Raw genomic sequence first — 21,200 nt, 5'->3', positions numbered from 1 at the left:
AACTCAGAAAAGGGCAGGGAAATTTCAGTGAATTTGGTAATCATTTATTCTATTACGTTTAAGCACAATTTCAACACATTCTTCCTGTCTTTAGTTTCACCTGAGCATGTTCACAATGCCATATTACATAAGGTATTAATTTACTGATTAAACAGGCCAATTCAAATAAATCTAAGCCAACAGTATGTCAATCTACTTTTGCTAGTACTATCTTTTTCACTAATTGGCTTAAGGAATAATTTTGCTTAGAATCACTACCTTTTCAGTACATATAAAACAAAAAATTGATACACTGACCAGTTTCACCTCAATATACTTATTGATGAACTTCACATTTAAAAAAGCTCCCCTCACAAAAAAGGCTTAAGAGAATGAAGTTGTTTGATATACCAGTCCCTGAATATTTGAAATATCTGTTCAGAGGCTAGTAAAATGATAATATAATTCCCCCATTAACAACTCTTGAGCAAGTAATTTCTTACTTTGAATATTATAATCGGAGATACATAGGTATATTGTTACTTTTCTTCCTGCAAAAATGCATACTAATATTGATTTTCCTATGATTGAAGAAAAATATATATAATTAAGATACTCCATTTATACTGTCCATTCATTTTGGAAAGGTTTCTAATTGCTTGCCTTGTGCAGAATTCATATGTACATATTCTCTCAAATGAGAACATACACAGACATTGGCGAGTACTCACATTAACTCACTGCTTTGTGCAAGCTCAACAAATAATGATGTACCAGGGCTTCTATGTAAAGTCTTTGCTTACCTCAAAGCTTGTAACAGCTAGTTGAGACAAACCATCTACATATGGACCCAAAACTTTGTGCTCACGAACTTTGAGGGACTGTCGACTCCTTTGAAACAAAGTGAAACAAAACGCCTAAAATTTACTAGTAAACACCATGCTTCACCAGAAAATTCAGTTTTAAGTGCAAAGGCTCAATGTTAATGATAACATGGTTTACCTAGCCCCTCCCATTCAGCAAAGCATAAAACCTTCCTCCAATCAAAGGAGCCATCATCCAACTTAAGGGGCTCTTCTGAAGGAAGGCTCCCTAAGCTTGAGGAAGTGTTTACACTTTGCTGATTGGAGTGGCTGAATATACCTCAATTACTTTAAACAATATTTCTGGTATTACAAACTATTTTTCAATATTTTTCTTCTGACTAGTTTAACCTGTACTTATCTTTCATGTGCAGAGCCACAAGGTGACACAAGGTAAGTGAAGCAATAGCTGTATACATGAAACAGGGCAATCGTGTGAACTGACCCCCACCCAGACACAAGGTTTCTGTGGCCTGCAGCTCTTGCACCTACATCTTTTTAGTTCTTTTCTTCCACTTGGAATTCTTCCACTTGGACTCCAATACCAGCAGAAAGCCCAGATGGGACAGAGGACGCATCGGGGGGGGGGGGAGAGAGAGGTGAGGCTACGAGAAGAATTCATTCAACTTCGCCCTACCTACCTACACAAAAAAGGCACAAAACCTCCTTTAAAGATATGACTCTGCCATCATTGCAAGTACTTTGGACCTCAGCTACTGTACTAATTTCTGACCTGCTATGTTAGAACTGTAACAAAATTACTCACCCTTTAGGGTCCAGTAAATCTCTGACTTTCTCATTATAAATTTCCATATAGGACACTTCAACTTTAAAAGTGTGAGAGTCATTTTCTTCTAAAGTAATTCTCTGAAATAAAGCATAGCAGAGTCGTGGAATCAGACCCAGCTGTTCCGTGTAGCCCATCATTGAGAAGGATTTTCCTGAGCCTAAAAAGGAATAAATATGGAAAAGAAATGTGCATCTTTTAAAGCAATGTAGAATTTTTTTGAAGAAATTCCTTTACTACACTCTCCCAATTTGAATAAAACCCACATGTACACCTGAATATTGTGACAGATGATAACTGATCATCATGCTCTTATGAATAGAAATTATATGCAACACAGTACACAGACAAATCAGAACAGATAATTTTCAGAAAGAATGCATTCTGTTACCAATTGCCCTATTCTTTTGACACTATTAGCAGACATACAAGGTAACAACTAACAGGAGAAATTGTCTAAGTCCTAATTACACTATTAAGTCATGCAGGCGAAAATAAGCAGCTAGCCATATTATGACTCTAAAATGATTTAGGTGGAACTATACTACGGTACAAGTGTATCTACTCAAATTACAGGAAACGTGTACAAAAAAATGTTAGCAGCAAATCTTCTATAGAGAGCTTATCTTTTGTATTCTATAAAGCATGCAAGCTCTTAGACTGTGCCTTTGAGCACTAATATAACTAAGTGGCAAATGAGGCTGTCTACTTCTTTAGCTCTTCCAAACTATTCACAAGCTAGACAACAATGAGAAGTTCTCACTAGAAAAATGAACCATGTACCTCCACCCTATCATGATGGTTTTTGAGCCTGAAGAATGCTTGCACTTGTATCTATTTATTGATCTTTTATTTCATCTAAGCCACATATATAAACAGATCTTCAACCAGAAGATCTGTTTATATATGTGCATATTTATTCAGGAGTAATTTAATCAAAGTATAATTGATTTAGCAACAGCTGATTACAGGTTTTGATTTAGAAAATTTCTGCAAGAAAATTCTGGTATTCCATTATATGAATTTGGCTCAACGTACAATTAACCCTTTTAAAAAGTTTATCGTGCTAAGCAATTTTTTTTACTTTTGACTTATAGCGTAAAATTTCAGCAAGTGTCCACAACCAGGTAATTTATGAATTGTTACTTCCAGATTTCACCTCACTACACAATTGGTATCACATCTAAGACATACCCACACAGATTACAATTACACATTTTGCATGTGAAAAATATGCAAATGCTACAACACTCCAACTCATTTGGTTCTTGGTGCTGAACATGTTGCTTATAATCTGCCTTCAGTTTGGAAAGAGATTGTTTTATCTCTAACCCCCAACTGTGGTTATTTCAAGCCTTTCATACTGTGATGTGACAATGGTAACACTTCGTATTTAATTTTTTTAGGTGTTGAAAGTGCTTCCTGTATATTATCAATAATTCTTAAAACAGTCCCGTAAAATAGGTCAGAATTATCCCAATATTGCTGAGAGGAAGAGGAAATTAGAATACAGTAACTCTGCCCAGGAGTGCTTACTGAGTTCATAGAACGTTGAACCAGGGACTTCCTACTTCATTGAACTATAGCAGCCAAACTTTTTTTGGTCTTGTCTATACTGTTCATTGAACAAGCTCAATCTGGCCTTTATTTCTCTGATAAAGCAAACAGCCCTGAGATGGATAATATAAAAATGAAGCCGCTTTCTGGAAACATAAAGTACATTCATTTCAATATGGCTGTTTCACTTACTTTTCTGGAAGATAACATAATTATGCCAGACTCTTATGAGATGTGTAGCATTACATTTTGATGTTTATCTTAAAATACAAATACACTTATGGAAAATGGACATTGCAGGTTAATCAAATATGCCAATTAACACAGCTTTTCACTATTTTTTTTGGTCATTTTATAGTTGCTTGTGTATAGGGTTTAAAAATCTGCATAGCCAATCAAAACTCCAACAGTCAAGCAGAAGCCCTGCTGGGCAAAAGCCCTACCTGACCACCCCACTTCCTAAAGAGGGCACCAGAAAATGTGTCAGTGGGTTCCATGGCGACTCCTGTGCTAGGGTAGCGAGTCTCAAGGGCAGTGACAATATATTAAAAATTATTTCCCATATAAAGCCACAAAAGGTAACACTCTCACCTGTTTGTCCATAGGCAAAAATGCAGGCATTATATCCCTGAAAGGCCTTCTCAAGAATTCCTTCTCCAAGGCACTTGAATACTACTTCTTGACCTATAAAATATATATTTATAAAAATTGAGACAAAACCTTGAACTAAGCAACTGCTTTATTTTTAAATAAAGAGAGCCAGTGTGGTGTAGTGGTTAAGAGTGGTAGACTCTAATCTGGAGAACTGGGTTTGATTCCCTACTCCTCCACATGAGCGATGGACTCTAATTTGGTGAACCGGGTTGGTTTCTCCATTCCTACACATGAAGCCTGCTGGTAGATCTTGGGCTAGTCACAAGGTGTCTGTTGTGGGCAGGGGAAGAGAAGGTGATTGTAAGCTGGTTTGAGACTTCTTAAGGTAGAGAAAATTGGGTATAAAAACCAACTCTTCTTCTTCTTAAAATACATGGCTAACATACATGGTTTTCAAAAAACATAACTAACAGTATCAAACTGGTCCTAGGGTGTGGTTGAAGAGTACATGATAGAGCAACTCTGCTGAAGTTAAGCAAGGCTACATCTGGTCAGGTTGTACAATTGCCTTGATAACAATAAACCAGCAATGCTGAAAGAATGAACTTTGGACTGTTGAAGTCATGTTTAATATATGGGTATATGATTTTCAACATATTTAAATATTCACAAAGAATTGCTGTTTACTTATCACAAACTTAATCTAGCTTGCTCATGATGAGAATGAGACTAGATTAGTTGTTGGGTTCACATATTCACTCCTCCCTCCTCCCTTCACCCACGGAACAGCTATTAAAGACTTCACAGTTTGAAAGAAGCCACAGCACATTGCAATGTCCAAACTGAAGACCTTTAACAACAATTTGTTTCTTGTCTATAACTGAGATTGAACAAACCAGAATTCCTGCATGTAAAAAAACAATGCCTTCATTAAGACCATCAAGCAAACTCGGACTTGCCTGATGTATACCTCATAGGAATGGGGCTCAGTGGTAAGAGAGTCTGCTTGCACCCAAGTCCCAAGTTCAGCAGCAGGCATCTCTTGTTAAACCAAGAATCAGGTACTAAGTTCTCCGCCAGCGACCCTGGAGAGCCATTGGCAGCTAAAGTAGACAATAATGACCTTGTCAGAACAATGGTCTGACTCAGCATAAGGCGGCGGCGTGCATGTGTTCAACTCTTCTCTGGATTTTACATAAAAGTACACAGTGTAATGCACTGCTGAGTAAAACACGTTCTCTTTATCCTCTTTTTAATTGTTTGGTAACATCCAGCTACAGGAACAGTTCTTTGTAATTTAACATCTTACATACTTTATTGGGAATATTGGCTGGTTCTCGCAAAGGCATTTTGCTGTAGAAGTCAAAAACTAAACCAAACTCAAAGTCATCTTAATAATGAGTACTTAGTGCCTCAGTTTAAGATCAGATTATTGTGTTTGCATTAGGGCAAACCGAGTCTTTTTGCGCACATATCACAATTCAGGCACAATTACAGCATTCCCCGCCCCCCGTCCCCCCCATGATAGGACTGGGTAATCTTGTTCCATATTTTGCCACAAGTTCCCAAAATGACCACTGCTTATAATATTTATCAGCTTATCAGAAACAAGAAATAAAAAAGATTTGCAACCACACACACACACACACACACACAAATTGTGCTGTGTTAAAAACTGGCTATTGATCTAAACTAGCATCTCATTTTACTTGCTAGAGATGTGATTATAAGATGAATTTGACATTCACATGATTTTTGAACTGTTTTCTATAAATAGCGATGAAATATGTCTCCTTAGGACTCATTTTAATCATTCTGAAACGGTAACAAACATTTTAACTTAAAACGTTTCCAAAGCAATATATTAGATCAAAACTTTATCATTAGGCACAATTACAAGTTGATTTCTCCCTATATCTGAAAATAATGAGCCATGAAAACAAGAGAAGGATCGTTTTATTTGCTTTAAAGCTAAGTTGTAAAGAAATCTGGGGGGGGGGAACCTATATCTCCTAAAAACATATAGGCATAGGGTAAAAAATGGTAACTTAGGCACAGTTCAATATACTGGGCTGTATTTTACACCAAGTAGGTAATTAAATTAATTCAAGTTTGGGTATATTAATTATTGCTCTTATACTCAATTACCAATGGGTGAATAAATAAGCAACCATAAAATTTAATCAAGTTAGACCCCCCCCCTTTCGCTAGCAAACTAAAGCAAGTACTTCCATATTACCATATATGTAGTAGAGATGGGTGCCACTCCTACGCAGATCAAAAAGTCTGGAAACCCAGTGCTAGGGTATATGTTAATGGGTATGTGGGGTAATCCCAGATTTGGAGAAAAACATTTAAGAATTTATACCACTACAGATGTTTACCCCCCACACAAGTAATTTGCAATACATTCACAAACTGCATTTAAACATAAAAGAAAAAGGTAAGGATCAGCCAGAGTGAGGGGGGGGGGCACAATTGTCTGATTGAGCAGGGAGTGATGAGGAAAATGTAAAGTTAGGCACACTGAGGAAGGTAATAAAATGGGCAATCAGGTAGGCTGGGGAAGAAAATAGATAATTGGGCTCAGAAGGTTTGGAAACCAGATGAACAGGTGGAGCAAAAGGAAAGGAAGTGGGGGCCAGCAGGTGGGATAGGATTTCCTCTTCCCCACAAATCCTGTGGGTCCTCAGAGTTTGGAATGCTGTCCAATAAAATTGTCAAGTAAGAAGTTTCATTAAGTCATTTGATGCTTTAACCAGATAATTATGCTACTATGTGCAGTCTTCTTTACTATTTTCTATTGCTAAGAAAATACAGATGAGAACATGATCTATGTGGTTTAAGCATTGCTTCAGCCTACACTTACTTTCTTGCATGAAGTGATAATTAACTCAAAAGAAAAACGAGATATATAAATATTCTACTTGATGATTCCTACTAGAAGACAAGTTGGGGTGTCTACGTTCAAGAATGGATAGATATGCTCCAATCAGCACCACAGGGTTCCATGTAGAAACATGCTTACATCCACTTTACAGGGAAACACTAGGTCTTCAAAGTTAGAATTCAGATTAGAATTCTGAATAAAGCTGTATAAATAAAATAAGGTTAACTTATTTATGTGTGCACCTAAATACATATAGCATTTGCATGCATGTGGATCAGATACACACACATGCAATGCATGCACTCTCTGTAAAACTGCTAGTTCTGTGTGTATGAGGAAACAGATTACTTCCAGAAGCTCAAAACAATTTATTCAAGGGGCTTGATATAATCTTCAGTATCCAGATATTCAGGGGAAAATTAAAACATATTCAATGAAGGTACTACTTAAGGTTGCAAAATTCTCACTGCAAGTCTGATGCCAACATCAAGGAATCTATATTTTTCACTGCTGAGTGAGGTCATCCAGAGATATGGGCTAGGTTGCCACCAATATGTGGATAACACTCAGCTCTATCTCGCACTTCCAGCTGATCCCAGGGAGGCTGGAGAAACCCTGAACTAGTGCCTGGAGGCAGTTCTGGAATGTGGGCTAATAAAAATGAAGCTTAATCCTGACAAGATGGAAGTGCTATTGGGCAGAAGTTCAGCCGTGGGATTTTAAGGTGTTGCCCGTTCTGCATGGGGTTGCGCTCCCCTTGAAGGAACAGGTCCATGGTCTAGGCATGCTTTGGGACCCAGGCCTACTGCTGGATAAGCAGGTGAGAGATGTGGCTAGGAGTGTATGTTACCAGCCTCAACTGGTTAGCCAGCTGTGGCCTTTCCTGGGCAGAAAAGATCTAGCCGCTGTGGTATATGCCCTGCTTACATCCAGCTTAGGTTACTGCAATGAGCTCTGCGTGGGGCTGCTCTTGACAAGTGTTTAGAAATTTCAATTGTTACTGAATGCTGCAGCCAGGATGTTGACTGAAGTGTGTCGTAAGGACCATATCGCACCAGTTTTGTCCCATCTGCAATGGCTCCCAGTTTGCTTATGGGCACAATTCAAAGTGCTGGTCTTGACCTTCAAAGCACTATATTATTTGGAAACAACAAGGGCTGCCTACTCTCTTATGAACCTGCCTAAACACTATGGTCATCTTTGGAGGCCCTGCTTTGGTTGCCCCCACCTTCTGAGATAAGGTGGGCAGCAACCTGGAAGGGGGCCTTCTTGGTCATGGCACCAAGGCTCAGGAACTCTCTGCCCAGGGAGGTTAGTCTGTCCCCTTCTGTTGCCATCTTCTGCCAGCAGGTGAATTTCCCCTCCCCGCCCCTGGTTTGGTATTCCTTCAGTGATCCCTCTTTCCTGACCAAAGTTTTAATTGATGTTTTTATGTCTTTGTAGGTATGTGTGTTGGGTGCTTGATTTTAATGGTTTTAAAATATGCATATATTATGTATATTTTAAGTTGTTAACTGTCTAGGTGGCCCTTGTGAGGGCAGAAAGGTGAGGTATAAATTTTGTAAAACAAACAAATAAATGCAGGACTGGCATCTAAAAACTGATGCTGGATCCTTAGGATTTCCATTTTTTTAACCTTCCCCGAATGATTTTTGAATTCCCGAATCATATGGAAGGGATATTCAATGAAAACAATGGCATTTATAGCACTCAGATCCAGTTGTCAAAAAGAACACAGTAGTGCCCCTTTATCCTCAACAGATCTGAAACAATTAAGCAGAGAACAAATTGGGGGGGGGGAGATCAAGCTCCTTCCAACTTTTATTGTTCCTTCCCCATTTTAATTTCCTCAAATTGGGGTAAATGGCCAGGTACCCAAACACAAAGAAAATGTTTTAACACAAACATCCCAAGTGCCATATTCTGATACAAGTAACAGGAACACTGCCCCATGTGCAGTTACTGTGAAATTTTAATTTTTGAGTGACAGGTCAGATCACAGATCTCCTATCACAGCCACTGGGCCTTCAGCAGAAGCTTCACATTTTGTGGACTTTTCCCCAGCAATACAGGCAACCCTCCACATTTTAAGGATTAAGAAAACTACAGTCATCTCCACTAGTGGTATTTTCCCCAGCAATACAGGCAACCCTCCACATTTTAAGGATTAAGAAAACTACAGTCATCCCCAGTAGTGGTATGGGGAAGTACTGGAAGTACTGATAATAAGAGTTTGCCAGATTATTATCCACCACATATCTACACATCAAAACAGCCAAAAAGTACACTCAGCAGAATTCATCAGACTGCAAAGATTACATGGTTGACATGATGTGCTAAACACAAGTGAAACTGACAGAGCTGTACAGACGGTAATGCTGCATCTAATCACACTGACAGCCATGTTAAACATATTTATAGTGCTGTTCTAGTCTCAAAGCAGAGTTTGGGGAGGTGGTAGAATTAACACTTTTCTCTCGAAGTACTCCAACTCTGGACTGTTTGTATTATGAATATTACATGAACATAGATAGTCCTTTGCCACCCAGTCTCTGGGATTCTCTGGCTATCACAGTAGATATAATAGTTGATATAATAATTCCCTTTTTAACAAACATTCTGGATGTTGATGTACTGTGATTTGCAAGGAATTACAGTGGGAAAAGAAAAAATTCTAATAGGATTCAAAGAACTTAATCATTGTTGCAGAGGAAAAATGAGATTATATTCCCAAATAAAAACTGAAAATAATCATACAAAATTACATGTCTTTTTTTACATGAACCAAAATATTTCATATAAACTTATTAACCAGCATTATCAATATGACATACTTCAAACTGGGCCAAGATTCAGATATAGTGTAGTTCAACCAAGTTTGGGGAAATGTTCTAGAATCGCTCATCAAGAGAAGACATACTGAGAAAGAAGCTAATAGTTAAGCCAAATATGGGGGAGGAAGGAAGCAGAATCTTGGAAATTAACTAAGTGCAGTGAAGATGAAAAATTATACCTGCATATTTTGCAGTGTTTGACTCATCCATAGACCAAAAACAGTAATCAAAGGCAAATACCTGCATAAGAACAGAAACATTAAATTAAGATTTTCCACAAGACATCATGACTCATTCTAGTTTGAAGAGCAATATCTATTTTTACTAATTTGAAAGAGGATTATTTACTTTAGAATTCAGATAACCCCTCCCTGATCATTTGCAGCTGTTTTTTTACCTGGACCAGCACACTACTAACCTTCTAAATGGGTATGGCACTGCTAAAAATGAGCAACAACAGCACTGAATAAGTAGTACTCTGCTACTCATTGTACCTTTTTCTCCAGCTACAGTTGTAGAGCTATAACAAGCTTTTCTAAAGTTCCCCAGTTCCGTTATCCCAGATCTGAAAAAGCACTGCTAATTATGTACCTGGGAAAAACTACTTTCTTACAGATAAAACTTATACTGAAGGGGCAATTGGGGATGACAATTGTAGAGGCCAAAATGTGAGGAGCACCATGAGGATCTCTCTAAATTGGATGAGTGGCCAACAATGTGGTAAATAAAGCTCAATACAGGTATGTGTGGGGTGATGCACAATGGAACAAAAAATATCTAAATTTAAATATATGCTAATAAGATCTGAACTGGCCAAGACTGAGGGGGGGGGGAATCTGGACTCTATAGTATTTAGCTCAATGATTAAGTTGATTCAGTGTGTGGCAGTGGTGAAAAGGGCAAATGCAGTATTGGAGATTATTAGGAAAGGGATTGAAATAAGATGGCCAAGACTGCAAAGATATTGCAGAGCTGGAAAAGAGCAGAAGAGGGCAACCAATATGATTAAGGGCTGGAACACTTCTCCTATAAGAAAAATCAAAACAGACTAGGGCTTTTCAGTTTAGAACCAAGGGAATGACATGACTGAACTTTATAAAATTATATGTCTGGTGAAGAAAGTGGATAGAAATTTTTCTTCTTCTTCTTCCACAATACCAGAATTCATAGGCCCTCAATGAAGTTAATGGGTAATAGATTCAGGACATACAAAAAAAAGTGTTTCTTTAATCAAACAAGTAATTAAATTGTAGAATTCACTACCAGAGGACGTAGTGAGGGCCACAAATACAGATAGGTTTAAAGGGGGATTAGTTAGATTCATGGAGGAGAGGTCCATCAGTGGCTACCAGCCACAGTGACAGAAGAGAACATCCATGTTCAGAGGCAGTAAGCCTCTGAATACCAGTGTTAGGAGGCAACTATCAGCAAAGGCTTGTTTATCTTCCTAGGCAACTGGTTGGCCACTGTGTGAAAAAGGATGCTGGACTTGATGGAACACTGGTTGAATTCATCAGGGCTCTTATGTTCTTAGGTAAATTTTTAATATGCAATTGCGATGGTCACATTGTTCATGTTTGACTCTGGTTTATTCATGATGAATTTAAACCTGGTTTATTCTTGTTCTTGTGCATGCCTCCCTCTTCTCATGCACAGAACCAAAAAGATTGAATACTTATGTGTTGTGATGTCTGTATTCATACACTACAACAAAACTGAGTTTGTTTCTTGCACACAAGCAGGATTATGAAACAGGATTAAATAGTTAGATAAACTTCCCAAAAAGTGGACATCTTCAATCTCAGCTCTATATGTGAAGGGAGAAAGAAAGGACAGAAGCATGAGAATAAAGCATGCTCAACTACAGCAAACTAGAGTTAATCTAGTTAACTAGAGTTAGCAGAAATTTATCAACAACAAAGACCTCCTTCTCCAACTTGTCATGACCCTGAAATAAATGAGGCTCTCTCTTGCCATTTTTTTGCCATCAATTCACAGCTGACCCAAAATATCTCTACTTAAATGACCAATGCAAACAAACCTCTTAAGAAAACAATCTTTAAATTCTGTCTCATTTTTTTCACTTGCAAGGACAGCTGTGTTAACATTTCTGTCAGCTAATCCTTCACTCTTGCTTCATCAATGGCATGATAAACTTCTAATAATTTTTACTTCTAATTATTAAATTCAAAGCAGCCATTTCAAGTTGACCACAAATTACCCTTCATCCCTATTTGAAAAAAGTAATAAACATACTCAGTGGCTATGTTTCACCTTGTACATTTTATCCTACCCATTCTCAAAGGTATTCAGGGTGGTATAGACGTTTTTTCTTCCTAAGGAGGTTTGGATGACATGTTCTTCCTTCATCTCAGTTGGATACTTGAATGAGTAAACTTAAGAACTTGTTTTTCATAGACACGATATACATTTTTTTAGACAAATAAAATTTGGAGTAGCCAAATTTTAGACAAATAAAATTTGGAGTAGCTGGAAAAAGAGGGAGCTGTCTTTAGTTCCCATACAAGTTACATTTACATACAGCAACTTAAAAAAAAACTTATTGTGTATACTTTTTAGGGGGCTTTACCTAAGCACCGGGTCATTCCTGACCCATGGGGTGACGTCACATCCCAACGTTTCCAAGGCAGACTTTGTTAGCGGGGTGGTTTGTCAGTGCCTTCCCCAGTCATCTTCCCTTTACCCCCAGCAAGCTGGGTACTCATTTGACCGACCTCGGAAGGATGGAAGGCTGAGTCAATCTTGAGCCGGCTACCTGAAACCGACTTCCGTCGGGATCGAACTCTGGTCGTGAGCAGAGCTTTTGACTGCAGTACTGCAGCTTAACACTCTGCGCCACGGGGCTCCTTTATTTATTACTTATCTAAATATGGACATTTTTTAAAAAGATGTTCTAGATAACTTAATATCATTGTGGACAATATGTTGTGCATTTCAACAAGCTACACATAAGAACAACTTTTCAAAACTCACCTTTGGAGGTTTCCTGCAGGATGGAAATTCAACAGCAGTAATAATAATATCAGCATAACCGAAAGGGATTTAAAAGACAGAACATATAGTTAATGCTTGAAACTATTAAAATACTGTTCATTCAATTTTGGGAGAAAAACTGTTGGATTTAATAGAATAAGACACTAGTGGCAATGTTTTTCGAGGAACAATTCACATTGTTTGCTGATAGCAGGTAAAACATCCAGAAAATAGTAGTAAACAGATAATCTGCTAAACTTCAAGGTTTAAATCCAAGTTAAAGGGTAAGATCAAAGTCTAATACTAGAGTATTTTAACAGTATTCTACATAGGGGCTTATTTATATATCTATCACATTTTTATCCCACCCTTCCTTCAAGGAGCTGAAGGCAACATGCCATGGCTTGGATCCAACAGCAACCTCCACTGACAGAAGAAATTTCCAGTAACAGAACAATGTTGAAGAATAATAGCACCATCTCCTCTCTCTCGTATAGTAATTTCAAGGTTTTCATTTTTCTTACCAAACACACACCATTAAAGAAAGCTTTTCTTTGAGAGTTTTCATGTTTTCACAGGTTCCATCAGTACGTGTGAAAACATTGCCTGCCAATCTCAGAGCCATTTTATTATAACTTCAAATGGAAACACTGCAACAGTATGTAAGCAAGTTAATTTTCAAAAAACAACGTTACATACGTCCACATCCTTTTGTTCGTAGTATTTTATTTATATATGAACATGCTCAGAGCCATACTATTTCCTGTTCAAACTACAGCCATCCATCAAGAACCAAATTTTATTGCCATATTCTATTACATGGCAGGGGTAGGGTGGAATCATCTTTCAGATTTCATCCAGTTTATTTAATTGTGACTTTCCAAGCAAGTGGCTAAAAATGCTACAATCCTTTCAACATGGCTATGCAACTATACGTTTAACAGTCCCTAATTTGTTCAACAATGGACTATGTGTAGTTTTGAAGTATGTGCATCATACCAAGCATCTATGGCAGACGGTAACTTATTAGCTGCTCAAGCCTTCAAACTGCTCAAGCCTCCATTCCAACTTTTCCTGGAAACTATATCCTGCTCCTCAATACACATGCAAGAAACCTTTCTATTACAACAGTCAGCAATGCATGCCATGGAGAATGTGTCTATGGGGAGTGAAACTGTCATAAACAATATTAAAACGAAATCTATATAAATACATTATCTGTGAAATGTATTACATTTCCCCAACTACAATACTGTGTTTTTAAATTGTGAACAGTCTGTATTTCCTTCACAAACATGCTACCAGAGAGAGCCACGTGCAAACTGTGCACTAAAAATGGCAAACAAATGCATGCCAACTTAAGAGCAGGGAGATAATCGTGTGGAAAGCCCTGAGCATGGCCTTATACTTTACTACTCAGATAGGTGGCAGCTGCAAAGAAGAGCGCAACAAAATGGCAAATTGTACACACACCCCGGAGAATGCTATAATTCCCCCCCCCACATTAAAGCTTCAAATAACTTGAACCCTTTGAACCCAGGAGCAACACAGCATTGTATTATTATTATTAACTTCATTCGTAGCACGCCTTTCTCACTGAGACTCAAGGCAGATTACAAAATATGATAAAAACAATCCAGTCAAAGATCTCTAATGAACAATGCAGTAAGGCTAGGACTGAAGAATCAGAAATAACGCAAGCTGTGGCAGAATGGCCCTGCTGACTTGCAAGCACCACTCCATCTGGCCCTCCAAGGCATCTAAGCGTTGGCAGCCTCCCAAGTCTCTGCCCAGTGACACACCACGCTCCCAGCCTGCCTGGCACTCAGAGGGGTTTTCTCTTGCTCTTTAGGTACCACTGCCACCAGTGGGCCATTTTAGGAATTACCTCTCAAGAGGGCCAGCGCTCCCAGCTTCCTTACCTGCATCTCCTGCTACCTAGAGACTGGTTACCACAGGGACAGCTTACCACACTCCTGGTGAAATAGTAGTTTAGCAACTGACCACCTACCTCCCCCTGGCACCAAATTTGAACAGTGTGTTCAAACAGTGGAGGTTCATGTAGTTACAAGAATAACTACCAGCATTCAAAATAATAAAGAATTTATTAGAAGTAAAACATCCACACACATACTCTCAGGTGAAAGAAAAAGAAAGGTGTAAATATGTCATTCCCTTGAACCTCATTATGTACATGCCCTAGCTGATCTTATTCTATGGCAGGCCCCTTTAATTTAGAAATTGTAGTGTTCTAAAAGCTTCCCATTACATTTTTTCACATTTCATTTTCTCTATCCAAGAAGGCTATTAGCATTTCCAAAGCTTTGGTGGTTGGTACTTAGTGAGGCTTGGGAGCCTCTCCCTTTCCTGCTAAGAGAGATAAAAACTTTTAAAACCCAATAAAGAGGTTTATCCATCTCAAACATCCAGATAAAATACATTTCTCCACACAAACAAAAAAACTTATAAAAATAGTCAATGCAGGCAAAAAACTGTCAGAACCAACAAAACTGTCTTAAGTTTGACGTACCATACTGAAGAGAAGATTTCAAAGGTAGAAGCCATTGAATTGCAGAAAAAAGGAGAGGAATATGTACAACAAACATTGCAATATGCTACAATACTATCCCTGATAGAAGCAACCTCCTGAGCTGATCCATTGTGATGTAGTTCTGACCCCTTCATAAGAATGCCCTCCTGGACTTCCGGTGGTGACGCTGGGCTGAGTGCTTCGTTCTCCCAGGGGCTCCTGGGGGGAATCCAAGTTTGCGTTTCTTTTGGGGTGTTTTACCGCACCCCAACCCAGCCCTTGCAAGTGGGCTGGGAAGCAGGAATTCCCTGCAGCCATCTATGCGGTTCGATCTCCTAAATACTCCGAGGGAGCTTCAATAAGTCCCCCGGAGATTTAGACGTTGATCCCGCGGGCACGAAGGGATTGGAATCGCCACAGCGCAACTTCGGCATTTAGACTCTACCCTCCACCACCTTATAAACATCATAAGGACTACATTAAGATAAGAACCTCACCCCTAGACGCCCAAGTGAGTAGATAAGAATCTTTCGTTCATCATTGGCGTTATCGAATAACAGGGGGGTTGAAGAAGACATTCCTGGAAACCCTGTTCCTTCCTTAATTGAAACGGATGACTCTGCTGTATGAGACTCATCAAATAAAACGGCAGGAGCCTTATCAAACTGATCAGCTTAAACCAAAACAACGAGTCTAAATGATTGACTTACGATTTGCCAATCCGATTCGCTCTTAAAGGAAGGGGAGGGAGATACCTTTGAGAACTTTTCCGGTGTAAAAAGAGTCCTCCAGCCACGTTTTGCAACAAAGAGGATATCTCAGACCGGAAGACTCTGCGTTCCATCTATTATCCCTCTCTATTGCTTGGCATCCAAATCAGCAGGAAGTAAGTTATAGGACCGGAAAAAAGTCTCACTCGTGCTACATTGAAATTGTTCCTGAAGGAAACAACCATCGAGAAGAGACGATAGAAGGTTCGTGACGAGGCAACTTCCGGAATACTTCCTGGTTAAGCCGACCTAGAGCATCCGGTAAAACTCGTTGGTATTGTCAACTTTAAAAAGCGACTTTAAGGGTAAATGTTAACTTTTTCAATTCGAAAAAGTACTCAAGCTGGTCAATGAAATATCCTTCATCAATTACATGTAAAGGACTCCTGCCAGATGACCAACAATTTTGCAGCTTAACTACTCAAGTAAATATCTGGAACTCGTCCCTGTTCTGGTTTATTACATAGCCCTGCCTTTAAAAATTTAAAGGAAACTTTACAGAACTTAACCATAGAGAAAAAAGTGCAGGATATGTTAGTTAATCAGTCTGAGGTGACAGCAAATCATTAATCAGAAGCTGGATCTGGTTACAGAAGACATAAAGGATGTTAAGGTTCAAATGATGATCAACACAGACAAGCAAGCAATGGATTCTTCGGTCAAATTAGTCTTGGAACAACATAAGGATATAAAGAAGAAGATAGAAGACCAAGAATGTAACCTGCCTGTGACAATGAAAACAGACATGCAAGAAATGGACATTCCAGTTAACAAAGTTATGGAAGAATTCAAGAAAATAAAGAAGGAGCTAGAAGGTCAAGAAAAACAAATTGAAGCAATACAAGTAAAACAGATTAAAATTAAGGAGTTAGCCATGATGAAGATGCAGGTCAGAGAAAATTATCTTGGTGTGTGTAACTTGCCAGACGAGCTGAGAGAGAATAAAGAGATCCTGTTCCTGTTTCTAGCTGACCTATTTCAAATGCAGAAGGAAATATTAGATCATGGCTAAAAGACTTGTTCAAATATGATTATTGGATTTGGATGGCTTTGACAGTATAAATGGGTGGCATGACTATTTACGGTATAATGTTAAAAGGATATTTTTGAATTTATCTTATAATGGCTACAAGATTATCTGTAGCCAAATGGAAAGAGGCGGAAGTTCCAGAAAAAAAAGAAATTGGACTTTTAAGATTTTAGAGCTGGTGGAGATGGAGAAATTAATATGTTAAATTAAATTAAATAGTTAATGAATATCTATGGGAAAATGGGAGGACTGAATTAATTTTTAGAATTTATAAGATTTGGGAAAAATGAAAGGTTACCTTTTATCCTGATCCGGAATGTAATATTCTATATGCTATGAGATTAATATTAGGATCAGAATATATTAACGATGGATTATATTATTTTATCAAGTGGCAGACCGGGGTGGTGTGGAAGTCAAATTGTTTATTTTATAACTATTTGTAATTAAGACAACAATTGTTACAATCGTGCTCTGACATTATCTTTAAAATTGTTGTTAAAATTATGAAGAATTTATAGTTTTAAAAAAACCAATAAAAATTTATTTAAAAAAAATAAGAATGCCCTCCTGAACATTTTTGTTTTAAAAATTCTGTGAAATGACAAAAGTGTGGGGGTCTTCCTAGTAACCTCAGGAAGGCCGTTCCACAATCTGGAAGCCACCACAGAGAATGCACATGAATTGGTAGTTGACGATTTGACATATTTATGGGATGGCATCATAAGAAGGCTTTGCTGAAATGAGCACAGCTGCTTCACAAGACAGCAGGAGAGGCAGTCCTGCAGGTACATGGGTCCAAGGCCATAAAGGGCTTTGTAGGTGATCGCTAGAATCTTTAATTGAACCTAATAACTGATCATATGCAGATTCCACTTAACATTCGATAGAGGCTGGGATACAGAATTCTAAACCAATTGGAGTTTCCGAGTTGTCTTTAAGGGCAGACCCATGTAGAGTGCATTACTATAGTTTAGCCTCCAGGTAACCGTAGAATGGATCCATGTGGCCAGATCAACTAAATCACGGCCATCTTCCAGGTTAAGTGAAGTTGATAGAATGCCGTGGGGGGACAAGCATTGCCCTGTATTTATAAAGGTTATTTTTGGCAAGGTGCTCTCCTTCTCCACTACAAAATTAGTCCAGCATTACAAAAACTATCTGCCACCTTCACTAATATGTTGTGAGGACTGACAGAGATCACCAAGTGCTTAGTTTCACTAGTACAAACCAGAGATCCATGAGAAGTCACAGGAAATCAAGGAATCTGATGTATACTTTGGCCCTAACTTCACATGGCTAGAGTTAGAACAAGATGGAAAACTGCACTAAATGATTACTTGCATGTGCAAAACCACCATCACAAAACACACAACAGAGACAGATTTCATATCACCTCAACATATAACATTTCTCAGTTAAGGCAGCTCAGAGAGTCAAATGAACCACTAGAACAGCCGTTAATTGTATTTCCAGAAACAGTAAACTGAAAGCCATTACGGTCACAACACAGACATTCCACAGATAAGAATTTTCATATGTATATACACACAACCCTCCCTCAAGACTCAAGTTTCCATAAAGTCTCAGTTTCCTGAGCGATCATGGAAACACCACTTCATGTGTTACTCCGGATAGACACAATTACCAGGAATTTTGCCATGCCAAACAGAAGGATACGAGAAAACCCAGGGAGTAGAATACCAAGGCAAATTTTTAAACTAAATTCACATGAAGATTAATTAGATATTCTTAAGCTGTATTCACTTGGAGCGGGGCAAGGAATGTTTCCTCTATTACATATTTATAGAAGTTTGTACATATGAACAACAGGAAACAAACTGGAACTTATCCTTGGCAGATATTACAAACTTTTGCAGGGGCTTTTCTCATGGGAATACAATTAGATTACAATGAAGGAAAAGACCACATATTAGTGGTAGTGTACATGATCTGCAGGTAGCCAAGTACGGATGTGTAAATACTTCCTATGTTGACACTTTTAATATTTGCTTCAACTCTTTTATTCAGGTTTTGACTATTGGTTTTAAGCCCTGTCTTAGTACAAATGTTATAAAGATTTACACATAATTCACATAGTATTTCAGACCTTGACAAGTTTTAACTACAGGATCCAATCCAAAGATTTAGGAACCAGATTTTCATCATTTCAGGGTCCTGTATTTTAATGATCATATTTTAAAGTTATTGCTAGAGATAAATATTTCTTTAAAAATATAAAGCCATGGGAAAAACAAAAGAAAAATATGGAAATGGAGGAGGAATTGCCATATATATGGTACTTACTTTCCTTTCAAACTTAAAGCTAATTTTACTGCTTTAATATAATAAGTGCATAATTTATAAAGGGAAGAATAAGGTGGCACCTATGCCGGCACGGGGACAAACACACCAGTGTCCCAGTGCCGCCGGCACCCTCCGCCAGCATCGCCACACCAGCAGGGCTTTCTCAAAAGGGAAAACCTGCACCCGTGGGGGGGTGGAGCTGCCTGTAAGCAGCTTCCACAGCCCTTTTGCCCCAGGAATGCCCCCTTGAATGGTGTTGGGGCTGTGCCACCTTTTTTTGATGGTGCAGCCTCACTGTTTTCAATGGGGCATTTCCCCCTTTTTATTTAAAAAAATTCTTTTTTTTAGGTTCCGTGGCAGCCAGGAAACCCCTGAGGAGGCGGTGGCGGCTCCGCCTCCCCCCTTCAGGATTGCGCTCCAAGAGTATAAAATTGAACTATTTAGCATATATATATATAGAATTTAAAAGTATAAATGCCTTGGTTTTCTACAGGTAAAACTGAAAATATACACAATACTGAGATAGAGTGCAAACTTCTGTACTATCGGTGCAAGTCTCTTAATTTTACCATCTGAGATGTTGGAAAAAATAAAAGCTGAAGGTAGAAGACAAATACTCTCATATAGTCACAGTAGATTGAGCTATCAACGTATCTGATATCAAGCTAAAGTTTATAACACTTAACTATTATAATTAAATACATGGTACAATAGTTGTTGCAAACATTTGCATCTCATTAATAAATATATCCTTGAAAATATGTTATATATGTCTACAGTAAACGTAAGAATTATTATCTAATGGTGTAGATCTCAGAAATGTTACCACACAATACATTTTGAGTGAGTAAAACCCTGTCTTATGAAGCATTTCACTCATTACAATTGAAAAAAAATTAATAAACTTTTTTCCAGTAATCCTCATAAGTTACCAATTTCTCAATCAGAAACATCGAAAAAGTCCTCAGACATTTTCATGTTAAACACTTTTGAGAGAGTAAAACCTTGACAAACAGTGTATCACTCATTTCAAAGAGAAAAATATTTCATAACTTTTTTTTAGTGCTCCTCCAGATTTTCCATTTCCCCATTAGAAAAAAAAAGGGGGTGGGAATGTCCTTTTAAAAAAGTGATCATCAGCTAAAGGCACTATGCCATGTCTGTCCCATAGCCTGGCCTGAAGGCAAACTGAAAAGAGTTTAGAGTATAGAATAGAATCATAGAGTTGGAAGGGACCACTAGGGTCATCAAGTCCAACCCCCTGAACAATGCAGGAAAATCACAACTACCTCCCCCACCACACCCCCGGTGACCAGAAGATGGCCAAGATGCCCTCCCTCTCATCACCTGCCTAAGGTCACAGAATCAGCACTGCTGACAGGTGGCCATCTAAACTCTTCTTAAAAACCTCCAGGGAAGGAGAGCTTACCACCTTCTGAGGAAGCCTGTTCCACTGAGGAAGCCTGTTCCACTGAGGAACAGCTCGAACTGTTAGAAAATTCTTCCTAATGTCTAGACGGAAACTCTTTTGATTTAATTTCAACCCATTGGCTCTGGTCAAACCTTCTGGGGCAACAGAAAACAGCTTGGCACCATCCTCAATATGACAGCCCCTCAAGTACTTGAACATGGTTATCATATCCCCTCTCAGTCTTCTCCTCTTCAGGCTAAACATACCCAGCTCCTTCAACCTTTCCTCATAGGACTTGGTCTCCAGACCCCTCACCATCTTTGTTGCCCTCCTCTGGACACGTTCCAGTTTGTCTACATCTTTTTAAAATTGTGGTGCCTAAAACTGAACATAGTACTCTAGTTGAGGTCTAACCAAAGTGGAGTAAAGCAATACCATCACTTCGCGTGATCTGATACTTCTGTTGATGCAGCCCAAGACTGCATTTGCCTTTTTAGCTACCGCATCACACTGCTGACTCATGTTTAGTGTTTGGTCTACTGACCCCAAGATCCTTTTCACACACACTACTGCTCAGACAAGTCTCCCCCATCCTATAATTATGCATTTGATTTTTCCTACCTAAATGCAGAACTTTACATTTGTCTTTGTTGA

The 21,200-nt window shown here is 38.5% G+C and overlaps 1 protein-coding gene across 2 annotated transcripts in view; it reads right to left on the bottom strand.

The window, feature by feature from the left end:
* Positions 1 to 21,200, bottom strand: part of KIF13A (kinesin family member 13A) — an 85,733-nt gene that overhangs the window by 49,563 nt on the left and 14,970 nt on the right. Inside the window, exons 3-7 of one of the 2 annotated variants that reach the window (XM_056854166.1) lie at positions 12,499 to 12,511; positions 9,684 to 9,744; positions 3,778 to 3,870; positions 1,609 to 1,789; positions 783 to 870 (exon numbers count right to left, since the gene is read on the bottom strand). In XM_056854166.1, coding sequence (XP_056710144.1) covers positions 783 to 870; positions 1,609 to 1,789; positions 3,778 to 3,870; positions 9,684 to 9,744; positions 12,499 to 12,511 — 436 coding nt within the window. Of the gene's footprint in view, positions 1 to 782; positions 871 to 1,608; positions 1,790 to 3,777; positions 3,871 to 9,683; positions 9,748 to 12,498; positions 12,512 to 21,200 lie in introns of those variants that run through there. The other variant, XM_056854165.1, reaches the window with a different exon arrangement.

Source organism: Euleptes europaea, chromosome 8 (assembly GCF_029931775.1).
Source record: "Euleptes europaea isolate rEulEur1 chromosome 8, rEulEur1.hap1, whole genome shotgun sequence".
In the NCBI taxonomy this organism is placed as follows: Eukaryota; Metazoa; Chordata; class Lepidosauria; order Squamata; family Sphaerodactylidae; genus Euleptes; species Euleptes europaea.
This window is presented reverse-complemented; position numbering and strand designations above follow the sequence as displayed.